Source organism: Cricetulus griseus, unplaced genomic scaffold (assembly GCF_003668045.3).
Source record: "Cricetulus griseus strain 17A/GY unplaced genomic scaffold, alternate assembly CriGri-PICRH-1.0 unplaced_scaffold_115, whole genome shotgun sequence".
NCBI lineage: Eukaryota > Metazoa > Chordata > Mammalia > Rodentia > Cricetidae > Cricetulus > Cricetulus griseus.
The window spans coordinates 28,145-42,694 of record NW_023276826.1 but is presented as its reverse complement, the minus strand read 5'-3'; the positions used below and the strand labels follow the sequence as shown (position 1 = coordinate 42,694).

The 14,550-nt window shown below is 38.0% G+C and overlaps 1 protein-coding gene across 2 annotated transcripts; it reads left to right on the top strand.

Annotated features, from left to right (window-relative positions):
- The first annotated feature begins 634 nt into the window (after positions 1 to 634).
- Ifi44l (interferon induced protein 44 like) lies at positions 635 to 12,800 on the top strand. 2 transcript variants are annotated; one of them, XM_035453694.1, is made up of 9 exons: positions 635 to 789; positions 3,965 to 4,446; positions 5,035 to 5,083; positions 5,778 to 5,973; positions 6,701 to 6,853; positions 8,420 to 8,591; positions 10,941 to 11,041; positions 11,778 to 11,950; positions 12,212 to 12,800. In XM_035453694.1, the coding sequence occupies exons 2-9, from the start codon at positions 3,975 to 3,977 to the stop codon at positions 12,219 to 12,221; spliced, it is 1,326 nt and encodes a 441-aa protein (XP_035309585.1). In that variant the 5' UTR covers positions 635 to 789; positions 3,965 to 3,974; the 3' UTR covers positions 12,222 to 12,800. The 2 variants fall into 2 exon arrangements, with proteins under 2 accessions (XP_035309585.1, XP_035309584.1); XM_035453693.1 differs by having other exon boundaries at positions 12,208 to 12,800.
- Positions 12,801 to 14,550: the final 1,750 nt, after the last annotated feature.

Sequence of the window (14,550 nt, the reverse complement as noted above, 5' to 3'; positions counted from 1 at the left end):
ACAGCCCACACAATGCAGATGGAGTGGTTGCATCATGGGTTGTCTGTTGTGTTTGCTAAGCTCACAGACATGCTTTCTCTGATACTGTTTTTATATGTTCATGTTCATAACTGATTACGTTCTTATTTGTGTAAGTGTCCTGGATAGTTTAACGTGGGTAAGTGCCCGAATATTTGACTGTTTCTCTGAGCATTCTGCATCCCTCTCAACACCACTACTTTTATCCAGTTTAACTTCTCTTTCCTGGGTCTAGAGCTGGTGTGTGAATTGTGTAAATAGAAAAATGAGCTCTGTGGTGCTACATAGAGTCAGGGAAAGCATAATCATCATGCACATGCTCCAATAAAGGGGATCTAGGTTCTGAGCAGCACCAGCTGTCCCACCTAACAGAGCTACTAACAGGTATGGGGATGTTCTAGGAAGATTTGTGAAAGCATTAGGGCCAAAGGCATAGGCAATCTTGCAGAAGGAATTTTTTTTTACTTTAAGTTTTTCATGAGTCATCACCATTTCATGCATGTCTGCATGTAGACAGACTCAAGGATAATCTCTTTTGCCTGGCTTTCTTTTTCTCATCTTCTTTCTTCCTAGTGAGGAAAATGAAAGCTAAGAGCAATTGGGTGCAGCCAAACAAGCTCTTCCTGCTTTGAGTTTCAGTTTTGTTTCTTTGCTTGTGATTCTGGAACCTAAGAAAGCCAATCAACTTTCTGTCTTCTGTCTGCTCCACAGCTCAGAAAAACATCTACTCTATTTGCCCTTTGTTTCACTCTGCTCCAGGCTCAGCAGTGGGTAAGCACCTCCTGGTCACCTCACTCTCCACTTGCTTGGTTCTCTTTGCTCTTTGGGTGAAGTTGGCAGGCTGACCACACTGTTCTCATCCAGTTCTGTGCTTACTTTAATGAAAGTTTCACAGATTGCTATGTTTAGGGAGAGTGAACTCTAGAAAAAAAATCTCCAAATAGTTCTATCCCATTTCATCTATGATTTACTTCATTCAATCAGAATGCTTTGGAAGAAAAGTAGAAGCAATCTGTGACTCTATGACTCAGTCCTCTGTTCCCTTCTTTACTTCTTTCATGGAGGGAGACATAATCCAGACATTATTACCATGCTTATTTTTGTGCATCTGCTATGTGTATAATACATGAATGGAATCTTTGGTTTTGCTTTGTGCTAACATTTTATATAAGTGACACCAGACTTAATTTCTTGTACTTAGTTTGCTTTTTAAACTAATAGAAAATTATTTGCCCTTTACCCATGTTTGTTAAAATAGAGCTAGCTCATCCACTGACATCAGCTGCTGTCGATCCTTATTGTGGAGGTGTGCCAGATGTGTATATCTAATCTACACATGTCTCCCTCAACAACGCGGGCCTGAATATACTTTCCGCTGAACTCTATGTGGCCATCAGGACACTGTCAACACTTTTGTTTAGAATGTTTGTCTTATGTGTGTGTGTGTCTAATTGTTCATATGTGTATCCACACACGCAGTGCCTGTAGAAAACAGAAGAGAGCCTCAGGCCCCTTCATATGGAGTTTCAGGTGGTAGGCGAGTGCCATGAATGGAACCGTGGTCCTCTAGAAAGTTCTTTGAGTTGGTTAGTCATCTCTCCAGCCTCCAACACCCGCATTTTTGAGTCTCTGTATCTGGGCCAACTGCTGGCACCACTGGATATTTCTTCTGATGTGAAATGGAGTCAGCACAGAGTTGTATTACAAAATGTTACCTCATTTTCTGTGCGTGTTACTCTTTTGGGTCACCACATCTTTGACTTTGCTCTTCACATTCTGGGCTATTTTTCTTCTGTGTGCTTCATTGCTTCCTCATTCCTTTGTAGAATATGCATCATAATTCACCAACTAGTTTTTTATTGTGTCTTGTTATAAGGCAATTATTCATTTCAAAGTCAATTTTATCTTTCCTTTATAGCTTGTATCTGTAGTGTCTTATTTCAAATATCTAGTAATTAAGTTGCCATGCAATGACCCACACCAGAAACCCTACTTATCTGAATGCAACATGACTGAAGCTATTGGAAGATAAAACAAATTCTGCATACCCTCAGTCTATTAATTTCTTCTCTAGTACTCTTCAGAATGCCAACCTGTCATCTCTGGATAAAGCTGCAAAGTCTTTTGTTGTTGTTGTTGTAGTCCAAAATAAAATTTCTGTTTTAGTTCTGTTAGTCTAGCTGGAGATTTTACTTAACTTTTCAGCATTTCAGGTCACTGGTGTGTGTGTGTGTGTGTGTGTGTGTGTGTGTGTGTGTGTGTACATAGGTGCACATGTACCACAGCATTTGTAGAGTTCAGAGGCCAACCTGTTGTATCTGTACTTGTCGTCCGTTTTGTTTGAAGACAGGTCTCTTGTGCATTGTTGCATGTAGCATGTTACCTGGCTTACATGCTTCTACCTGGTCCACATGCTCCTACCTGGTACACCTGGTCTACCTGGTCCATATGGTCTACCTGGTCCATATGGTCTACCTGGCCCATATGGTCTACCTGGCCCATATGGTTTACCTGGCTTGCATGCTTCTACCTCACTCAGATCTTCAGGGGATTCTCCTATTTTAGATCCCTTTTTATGATGGGAATGCCAGTTTTATAGATGAGCACTCTTGTGTCTGGCGTTACAAGAGTTTTGCAAATTTGAATACTGGCCCTTGTACTTACATGACAAACACTTTTCTCACAGAGCCATTTCTTATCCTCTAAGGTACCTCTCTGAAGCTGACATGCACAGCTCAGAGAAGTGTAATTCTAAATGTCAAGTTTGTTGTTCTGTGCTAATTCTTCTAAATCTTAGCCAGTAATATAATTATTTACCAGACTTCCTATTAATTAGACTGATTGTCTAATGATTTTTAATGCATTAAAAACAGTTTGTACCATTTTTAAAAATCCTAGTAACTAGTGTAATGGCTGCGTGGTTAGCTGTCACTGTGGGACTTATACACCTATTGATACCTTTCTTATTTTTATTATTTCCGTGTGAACTATTTTTGAATATATTTTCATTCTGTCCTTTAATTCATGGTTTGCCAAATTATAGTTCATGTGTGGTAAAAAATGTTTTGTCCACATGCAGTCATGTTTATTTGTTTAGATATAGAATTAGTATGTTTTGTTCCTGTAATAAAATATCTGGAACAAGGTAACTTTATAAAGGAAACAGGTTGATTTAGCTCATAGTTCTAGATATCTAAAGCTATGTTGCCCAGATATGGTACAAGTCTTCTTGGTTGGATTACCTCAAAGAAGATTGTATCATAGTGGTATCATATATGTGCAGAAGATATCAGAATCATAGGCAATGTTAAGCTTTTATGGTAACTTAATCATGAAAAAGGACTGGGGTTCTCCGAGAAATACCTTCGTTTCTTGCAAAGGCATGTTCCAAATTGAACTATGTATTTCTTTCTTTATTGTTCTATCAGTCAATACCACAGTGAGGGCAAAGCTCCCAACACATGAGTCTTGGGGTGAATTATTTACTATTTGTATAATTAAGTTATTTATTGATTACTAATTTTGTTTTATTTTTCTCTAGTCTGGAATTTACTCTGTCAACCAGTATTAAATTTTATTTATTTATTTACAGAAAAGTCTCCTATGTAGTTCTGACTGGACTGGACCTCACTATGTATGTAGCCTAGGCTGGCCTTATACTCACAGAAATGTACTTACCTTTGTCTCCAGTGTGCAGGAATTAAATGAGTGTGCCATTATTCCCAGCCCAGATTTTAATTTTAATGCTCCTTATCACTTCTAAAGTATCTACTTTTCATGTATAGTTGCTGTTCCTACATCTCTACATTGTATTTTTTGGCTTCAAAATATTAATGTCTTCCAATTGCATCAGAGGACAATAGAACTTGCTGGAACTAAACAGAAACTTGTAACTTAAACTTCTATATTATGGTAGTCACTCAACTTCCATTTGTTTTCTTATCAGTTGCAGGAATATGGAAGTGACAACCAGATTGACATGGATACAGGAAAGGGTTCTGGGAAAACTACTTGGGAATACATCATTGACTCTTCTTTATAAGTCTGGAGCTCATGGATTACACGCTCTTGATATGATCCAGAGATGTTCTCATCAGGGTTCCACAATGACAGTCTTTCACTTGAAGCAAGACGTTGTGGGTATTTTTATGCTGGAACACTTTCCCGTTTTACATTCTAAAAAGCCAAGTACTTGTGTTCTGTTTGCATTTAAAGAGAATACCAGCACTGGAACATCAGCTCTGTTTTTGAACGCACAGGTAGAAATCAATACTACAGAGCTGAAATTTTTCTCATCTGATGATATGTGGCTCACTGTGAATCTAAAGAAAAACAAACTTCATCTAAGTGGCGAAGTCATAAAAGAACTAGAACTTAATCTTAAGTGTTTCTCTGAATATTTGGAATGTGAAATTTTTCGAGTTGATGGTATGTACAAAAGGATAATCTGCCTCTACATTTGGTTCTAGTCTTTGCAGTTCATGAATTATCATTGGTGTGCACGCACAAGGGAAATTATGAATAAACATTAGTTTATTATGCAGGACTAAGGACTATAGACTGCTGTGAGAAAGAAATTTAAGATGGATATGCATAAAGATAGGGACGGCCTCGTGCCTGCCTCTCTGATGCACCTGCCAACACATTGTAAACTTGCCTTGATTTATGACTATATTTGTTCTATAAAACTATAAAAATGTTGGAATTTGGGATAACATTCATCTGTGTTCCCAGGTCATAGTCAATAAAATGACTCAAGAATAAATTTATTCCCTTAAAAGACAGAGATGGAGATGTAGGGATGGGAGCGAGGAAGGGTGGGAGAGAAGAAAGGGGGAGGAAGCAGAGAGAAACTTTGACTTGCAAAAAGATACATTTTTCTCTTCTTCTTCTCAGGGTGCTGCCACCTTGAACTCTTAGTTGGGAAGGCCAGACCAGCCCTGTTTAGGAGGGAGACTTGACCACGGAGGACCAAACAAATCAGGGAGCTTACTACACTGTGCTTATTTTCTGTAGGTGTTAAGAATGATCCAGGCTTCATAAAGAAGATGCTGACCGCCAAACAGTAAGTTAGCGTCTTGACCTTCTTGTTACTCATTTTATTTTGATCAATTATGGTAAAAGTGCTGACAATGAACCAATAACAGAGATTAAAAATCGTATTGCTTGGAATTATAAAAAGTTGTCACTGACAGACAATATTCCAGTTAATGTCAAAACCAAATCTCTCTTTTCCATTTTATAGATATAAATATATTTTTATTTCTCCTTAATATATTTTATTGCCGATAATCACTTACTTTAAGTGTTGAGTCTTTCAAAGATTTGTGTTATAAGGTTAACAATGGCTTGTTACAGGTTAAGATTTCATGCTTAGTTAATGGTGTTGCACACCTTTAGTCATAGCACATGAGAAGCAGAGGCAGGCAGATCTCTGTGAATTTGAAGCCAGCTTGGTCTACAGAGCAAGTTCTATGACAGCTGGGGCTACACAGAGTAACCCTGCCTTGAAAAACAAAAAAGAAAAAAGAAAAAGGAACCTTTCACTCCAATATATATAATTGTGGTTTATCTAAGTGCAAAATATTTAACTCAGGATGTTTATGTTTAGGGTGCTATATGTAATATATGATAGAGCTACTATCGAAATAAGTGTGTAGCTAAACCCATCCCCAAATGGGGAGAAACCGAAGCTCTAGGCTAACTACATTGCTTTGAGGAAGATCTGCTGCTGCATTTAATCCCTGAATTCTTTATAGGCACCGAAGAAGATTCTTATCTGCTCTCCGAGCCTACAGGCCCAGTGGAGACTTGGTTTCGGAAGTCCGTATTCTCCTGGTGGGCCCTGTGGGTTCTGGGAAGTCCAGCTTTTTCAACTCAGTGAAGTCTGCTTTCTACGGCCACTTCACTCGCCAGGCAGTCATGGGGTCTGATGAAACCAGCATTACTAAACAGGTGAGTTACCTGAGGATTGGTGGAAGATTGTGATTTATAGATCATAGTGAATGCATTTGCTCATTTCTTTCTAATTTTTTCTCAGACATAACCTTCTTCCTAATCTACAATTAAATGCTAAATAATTAAGTAAAATAGAAGTAAACACTGCATCAGAGTTATCTCTATTCAATAATACTATCCAGAGAAGCATTTGGTTTTACAGATCTGATAATTAGTTATAGAAAATATCTTATGGTACTTTTGCAAATACATTATAAGACTATAACATCGGTTTATCTGTGGTTCTACATTTAATAACTCAAAATGTTTCTAATACTTTCATGAATTGCATCTTGTTTCTTATGTGGATTTATTGTATCATGTCAGCTTAGTTTGAGAAGTCAAGATGCTACAATGTGAATTCATTAAGCATTAACTGAAATACTTCAGCATCCAAATTGTTGTGACATCACAGATAGATTCTGTACTTTCTAGTAGACTGCAGCATAAGACCATCTCCTGTACCACATATGGAAGAACTATGAAGACATAGCAGTTTTGAATACTGAAGAAATTGATGTTTTTCAGGCTTGATGTGGTGGTACATGCCTATAATCTCAGCCCTTGTCGGGCTGAGGTAGGGAGGAATCAGGCCAGTTCCAGGCCACTATTTTAAAATATTAACTGATTTCTCTTTTCTCTTGAATGCTAGCCAATATAGTCTAACTCAACAATTTTTTAACAGTACAGAACATATTCTGTTAAAAATGGAGAAGGAGGGAAAACACTTCCATTTATCTTGTGCGATTCAATGGGACTGGATGAGAGGGAAGAAGCAGGACTATGCCTAGATGACATACTTCATATATTAAAAGGCTTTGTACCAGACAGGTATCAGGTAAGATTTCTTCTACCCCAAGACACTTAAAATCATTTCATTGCATCTCTATCCTACAAGCACACGTGAACTGCCCTTATGTGATTCCAACATTAGCACTACTCTACTTTCAATAAATCAGTATTTTTGAGAAAAAGCTAAAGAGGTGTCCCTTACAGTCTGTGCCATCGAGACATAAAACAAAACAGCAGGACTTGACTTCTCTGAATTCCAGGACACACTCATAGGACTGTTCTGCTTACAGGATTCTTTCAATGGTGTCAACTGTGAATGAAGAAGTCAATTTAAGTAGCGAAACCAGTGCTAGTTTAACTTTGTGCATGTTTAATTATACAAACTAGACAGTAGAATCAGTATCTGTTGTCTACTGATGTATTCCACAAGAGCCAGGCAGTGCTGTTCTGTGCTTGGATCCTTATTTGATGTGTAGCCATGAAGGAAGTTACACAATGCTCTTTTTAAGCCTTAAATTTTAAGTATGTGAAATGTAAGAATTAATACTGCTTGTCTCCTAGAGCATCTGAGAATATAAGGTGAGTGATCTTAAGTTCTCGAAGAGTTACCCATTTGCCCACTTTCTTTCAGGTATCTAATATAATGGCATCAGTTTCAATTTCTAAACATTTGTCTTTTTCCCCTCTCATTTGAACCTGATTGAAAAGATTGACAAAGTGCTATTTTTCACTTGAAAGTATTTATTAGAAACATAATTTGTTCTAGACATGAAGAGAGCAACAGAAAAAATCCACAGTTAGTTAAGAGTTCAGGTATTATTTTTAAGAGACTTATAATCTAGTTACATAATTACAGGGAGGAAGAGAGCAGAAAGACAGGAAAGTCAAATCACTAAGATCCCCAGTTTAGTAGCAGAGAACCAGCATTTCAGTTCAACATTGAACACAAACACACATACACCCCCCCCCCCCACACACACACACAGAGAGAGAGAGAGAGAGAGAGAGAGAGAGAGAGAGAGAGAGAGAGAGAGCAGAAGGAGTACACACTTATAAATGTTTGCCATGTTTTACAATCTACTTTCTCAATAACAGAAAGATTGTTGTCATGTTTGTGGTAAGAAGAAGCTAACTTGGAAGTTGATATTTCTTTAGTTTCACTTCATCTTACTTGGTCTTGAAAAAAATTAAGAAGAAATCATAGCCTTTAAGTTTAAATATCATCTCATTCTCTTTTCTCTGCTTGCCTCTTCCCATGCATTAGACCTTTTAAGCTTGCAAAATTCTCAAAGAGGGTCTTAAATGATTCATAGCAAATCTTAGTGATATATGCTTCTGGAGATTGGATATTTAAGCCATGTTTTTAAAAGTATTCTTTGCATTTCCCTTCAATAATTACTGTGGTTAATCATCATTTTTATCAAAACAAAAAAGCCATTTGTCTTTAAGAACACTATAGTAAGATCTTGGCAATGAGAACAGGCAGGAGGGAAGTCACAAATGAAAAACCAGGGGAAGACGCTGGGGAAAGAAGAGTGAGTGGTTGTGGTTTCTGCTGTGGAAACTAAGCAAAGTCTCTGAAAAGTGAATCTCAACATGTGTTTCTATCCAGTTCGACCCATGTAAGCCAATTAAGCCCAGGCACTTGGCCTACAACACATCTCCACCACTGAAGGACAGGATCCACTGTGTGGCTTATGTCTTAAACATCAACTCTGTTAACTCACTGTCTGATAAAATGGTGGCAAAGCTCAAAAGAATTCAGAGAGATGTAATAGACTGTGGTAAGTCTCATTGTATAAACTCTGAAATAACTACATTTTCACAGAAAGTTACAAAGGGGGTAGTGAGGAGTCTCATGTTTTGCTCTCTTTGGTAAGTGTCCCGAGTGTCTGTTAGCCTTCAGAACTGAAGGACTATGATGTCTATAGTCTTCTGTTGTATAACCCTCTTGTGGTCTTTAGATGGACTCACCTCCTCACAGGAACTAGCTAGCAGTATCAAAGTCAGGCTGCCGACATTGTCACACTGTTTTGTCATGTGTAGAAACTCATGAAATTATATCTACAACTGAGGACACAGAATTACCTCTATTATCATCACTACAAAGACAATACACTGGCCCTTGTAGCTTAACTGCTTGTAGCTACTTCTCTATGGTAATAAGTCTTCATTTGAGAATATTATGTAAATAGAATCATTCATTATGCCATCTTTTGAGAATGACTGTTTTAACTTGGCCTGGCACCCTTTTAAGTCCCTGTCACACGCTTTATGTAGTGATTGCCTCAATGGCTGTTGAGTAATATTCTTTGGTATAGTTATATCAGGATGTGTTTAACCATTGCCTAGTTTTAGGTATTATAAATAAAATGCTACCAAACATAGGTGTTTTCATTTTGTGGGGGAATATTTCCCCAGGAATAAGACAACATTCCAGCTAGCACTACACGGCCAATCCAAGTTTTCTGCATCCTTTCTAATATTTGCTATTATTGCTGTCACTATTGAAAATTAACTTCTGTAATAGATATGTACAAATACGTCATTATTGCCTTAACTTGCTTTACCTAATGATCCATAGCATTAAATATCTTGTCACATAATCTCTGGTCTCCCATATATCTCCAGTAAAATGCTTTCTTTCATATCTTTAACCATTTTTTTCTGATTAATTTATATGTATGTTTTCTTTTATGTTGAATCTTAAGAGACCCCTTGTCTTAGTCAGTGTTCAGTTGCTGTGAAGAGACATCATGACCATGGCAACTCTTACAAAGGAAGACATTTAACTGGGGCTGGCTTCGGAGGTTTGGGCCACTGTTGTCATGGTGGACAGCATGGCAGCAGGCGGGTAGACATGGTGCTAGAGAAGTATCTGAGACTTCTACATCTCAGGCAGCAGGAAGAGAGAGACTCTGGGCTGGACTTGGACTCTTGAAACCTCAAAGCCCACCCCTAGAGCCATCTGTCCTCCAAGATGGCCACACCTCCTAATCCTTCCAAACAGTGTCACTCCTTAGGGACTCTGAGCATTCATATATACCAGCCTACATGGCCACTTTTATTTAAATAACCATATCCCTAAATCTGAGTCACTGTCAGATACATGGTTTGCTGATAGTTCCTCCATGTCAGTGTTTATATTTTTGTTTTGTTTTTCATTATCATTAAATTTGGTTCGGCCATCTCTCTTTCCTCCAGCAACTCTTTCAGCATGACTACTAGGTCTTTTACCATACACTGAATATATATATATAATATATATATATATATATATTATATATAATATCTAATGGACATTATATGCACTTAATGTAACTGTATATGGAAATGTGTTTAAAACACTGGTGGGTTTGGGAAATAACTGAGTTAGAGAAGTGCTAAGATCTGAAGTTAGTTTTTAAGGATATATGGCATTACACCACCATGGTATGAAGTGATGTTTAATGAAACCAACTCTAAGAAGATCCCTTCTCATGGAAAAAAATTGGTTGTCCATTTCCAAAGGTTCACAACTGAAAACATACATGCAGGTAGACTTATATGGACTGAACAGTTGATATTTAGGAATATATGTGTATATACATATATGCATGCGATACCAGTAAAAAATTAAAATGAAGCTATGGATTTGAAGGAGAGCAAGAGGGTTACATGGAAGGGTTTCCAGTGAGGAAAGGGAAGAGAGAATGTTGTAATCAAATCACAATGTCCAAGAGAGAGGGAAGAGGAAGAGGGTGGAGTGCGAATTTTGAAGATTGCATATCTGCATGCTTGAGGGAGAAGATAGCAAGATCCCAGATGAACTCTGAGGTCAGTGTAGCTCGGTGGCGTACACTCTTCCTCACTTTGCCTCTTCTGGCATTTATCTTTAGTTCAATCGTGCAGTAAGCCATGTTTCTCACTTTAAAGCATACCAAGTTTTTAAACTTACTGTGAATTTAGGTATGTCTCAAAGTAAGCTCTTCTTTTGGGAGGAAATCACCTTTGGAAGAAGATCAGGCTAAGTTTTACTGGGGATATTTCACATCCAACTCTCCAAATAAATCATCTTACAGAAATCAGTGTTCAAACATACGTTTAAAAACTATCTTGACATATTCTATCATAACGGTGTCTGTTTGATACAGGTATAGGACAAGTAGTCTTGCTTACTAATGTGGATAACTGTGATGAAGTTCTTGACGACAATTTTACAAACATGACAGAAAGTACGACTTCTCAAAGCCAGGTAAAGAGTGATATTTAGAATCAGGTGATATAGGAACAGAATCACAGCCACATGCTCTCTCTCTCTCTCTCTCTCTCTCTCTCTCTCTCTCTCTCTCTCTCTCTCCCTCTCCCTCTCTCTCTCTCTCTCTCTCTCTCTCTCTCTCTCTCTCTCTCTCACACACACACACACAAGACTGTGTGTATATGCATGCGAATGTGTGTGTCCATAAGTGTGTGTGAGCATGTGCATGTGTGTGTTTAGTCATAGGTGAATTGAGAATTATATCAAGGTGGGTTTGCTTCTGCAGGCCTGTAATGTCAGATACTCAGGAAGGTGATGTAAGAAGATTGCAAGTTTAAGGCCTGTTTGGACTACAGAGTGAAGTCAAGTCCTTGTCTCTAACTAAAAAGTAAAGAGGGGCTGTAGATATTGCTCAATGAGAGAGCACTTTCTGAGAAAATGTGAGGCATTGGCTTCAGTCCCTGTTGGTACAAATAACTGGATTGGTTTCTCAGTTTGCTGTGGTTTATGTTTCATTTTCGAGCTATCATTATCCATAATTTACATAAGTATAATTGTATTCTAAAGAGGATTTAGCAAACCATTACCTTTTCAGTTTCTGTCCTTAATTGTACTTAATATTAAGTCAAATTTCTAGTATGATCTACTTACATATTTTTACATAAAATGCATTTTAAATTATACTTAAATTATATTTAAATTATATATATAATTTAAATTATATTTTCCACAGGTAAAGAAAGTCCAAAACATGCTCACTATTCCTGTATCTAATATCCTGATGGTCAGTAATTACACTTCAGAGCAATCAATGCACCCTATAAGGGATATTCTGATCTTTGCTGCACTCAGGCAGATGTTGCGGGCTGCAGATGACTCCTTAGAAGACCTTCCTCTTGAGAACAGGTAATGTGGCTCCTTGCTAAAGCACCGTGTCTCTCAGAAAAGCCCCAGCTGTCCTTCAGTGGGGTGGTTGGGACCTTGACTGTACTGTAATGTGTGTTCATTCCTGCTTTTGTTTGCCTTGTTTTTGGAGGAGTGTGAGGAATGGCACAATCTTCTGGGACATTAGTTACCCTTTTTGGCCCATACCTGAATTGCCCTAAAGAGAGCCTCTTTGAGACTCTGCCTTTGTTAATGTTCTTTTTTTTTTTTTTTTTAAGACAGGATCAGCTAATGGCTCCCTCAGCAGCCAGTCATGCATCAAAAAAATGAAGATGAAGCCTGAGAAGTGGAGAGGAAGGAAATGACCTAACACAAATCTGCTTCCAAACACTTGTACCCACTGCCGTTTCATATCTTGATGCCTTTGCTTTTACTTATCGAGCACATTATGCAATTCTATGCATCCTATCAATCACACAATGGTTACAAAATTATATAGATATCTGCTATTCTAAAGAGAGTGTAAGTTCTTGGGGAAAATAGGCTTTGGGTTTGCCTTTGTAGTCACAGAGCTCAGCACAAGGTCTGGTATGCAATCAGAATACTCACAATGGCTCTCCTGTACCACTTTCTCTAGATAGATGATATTTACTTTGGCATCTACTCATTATGGATGAAAAGACACAAAGAGTAAGATGCTGGAAAGAGAATGAGAAAATAAGGACAGAGAGGGTCTTACTTATCTTTGCTTGAAAATATGAATGCCTCTAAACAAACTTAAATTAATTAAAACGAGCCACTATTTGTTAGCAACTTTGATAACTACATTAAAGTTTTAATTTCATGAAATAAAGTTTCTTCCTGTAATATTCCCATGCTTGATTTTAATGGACTGAATCCCAAAGCATCATAGCTGTGTCTCCAAAGAGGAACTACTGAGAGATGAAGTCATGCTAGTCCGCATGGAAGGTTGACATGCAAGTCCTTCGGGTGGTTATGAAGTCCTCCAGGCAGCTGTCAAAATCAGGACTATTGTTGAAGGAAAACAAACCTTATAGTATTCTTTCCAACTCTTTCTGTAAATTTTAATAATTCTTCAACTTTTTCAGTTTAGCATTTTATTATTTGGGCACATATTTATTTCATTATTTTTAACATGTGCTTATGTGTGTGTTTGTATGTACACATATGCATGTGAGTGCAGGTGAACATGAAGGTCAGGAGTCACATCCCCATGGAACTACAGAAGGGGGTCAGGAGCCATCTGGTTTGTGGGCTGGGAACTGAAAGTGTCCTTTGCACAAGCAGTGTGCACTCTTGTACTGAAGAGCCGTCTCTCTGGCCTCTTAGTTTTCTTTTAAAAAATATGTTTTGGTTCAACAGACTCCTGCATTGTGACAGTCTATCTTATCTTCAGCCAGTTTAGTCTTTCTTCTGGCTATTTCTTGATACTAAGAGGACAAGGATTCCTTCAGGGTAGGTATGAGGAAATGGATTTCCCTAAAGCAGTGTTTCAAGGGAAGCTGCACTTTTGTGAATATTCATGAAGATGGTTTTAAGAAATATCTAGATTCTGAATAGTCATTGATAGAATAGAAATTGATGAGGAAAGACAGAGAAGATATGGAGAACAAATTTTGGATAGCAACCAGCTGCAACTGGATGTAGGAAGTGCAGATACAGGTGGGCCTTTATCTATATAATATAGAGAAAAATGAGGCATGAAAGAAACTGAAAATGGTTGACGATTCACCATTTTCCTTGGTGACTATAAGGCTGTAGCCTTGCTGTCTCTTTTATGAAGAGACTATCTGGGCAGAAAATGACAAGTTTTCCTTTTTTATAAAGAACTAGCACAGAGTAGTGTTATCAAGGAGATCTAGAACATAGAAAGAAGGTGAGTGTGTGTAAAGGCCAAGGGAGTTAGACATGAAAGGACTGTCCACGGGAATATGCATGCCCTTTAGGAGTAAAAGCCTTCAGATCAAGTTTACTGTAGCCCCCTCCAAAAAAGAAAAATAAACCCAACATGGCCAACAATGTTATAAAACACACACATGTCTCATGGAATCAAATATGAAACTGAAATCCACACAGGAAAAGTCTGGGAAGGGAGGGACTCAAGAAGGCTGGAACTTCTGTCTAGGAGGAGATCTCCCATGACTTATTGATTCCCCAAATATTTCTCTGGTACACTGAGTGGTAGTGGGACTTCCCACTTTGTGGCATTCTAGAGGCTATTCTGGATTTCTGGAACTTTATATGACTTAGCTTTCAGCAAGTTATGTAACCAAAGTCATTAAATTCTTCCTTGATAAAAAACAGTATGTTAAATCGTATAGTAGACAAAAGATGAGTACAGCATGAGGCAGAAGGGTGGTGTGGAAACCACTCAAGTGTTGGTGACAGAGCTCTTCGAGTAGTGGTAGGTGAGACTTTTGCAATACCAAGTGATGGTTTCTGAAGTGTGTGGCTATGTGCACTCACCCAATATCTACCACAGGATGCTGAGAGTATGTGCTTCACGGTGTGAGACTATGTGTCCTTAAGAAAAACAGTTTGATGGGTTATCACTTTGCAGGTTGGTTCATTAGTAAAAGGTCGGCCTAGAATTAATTATA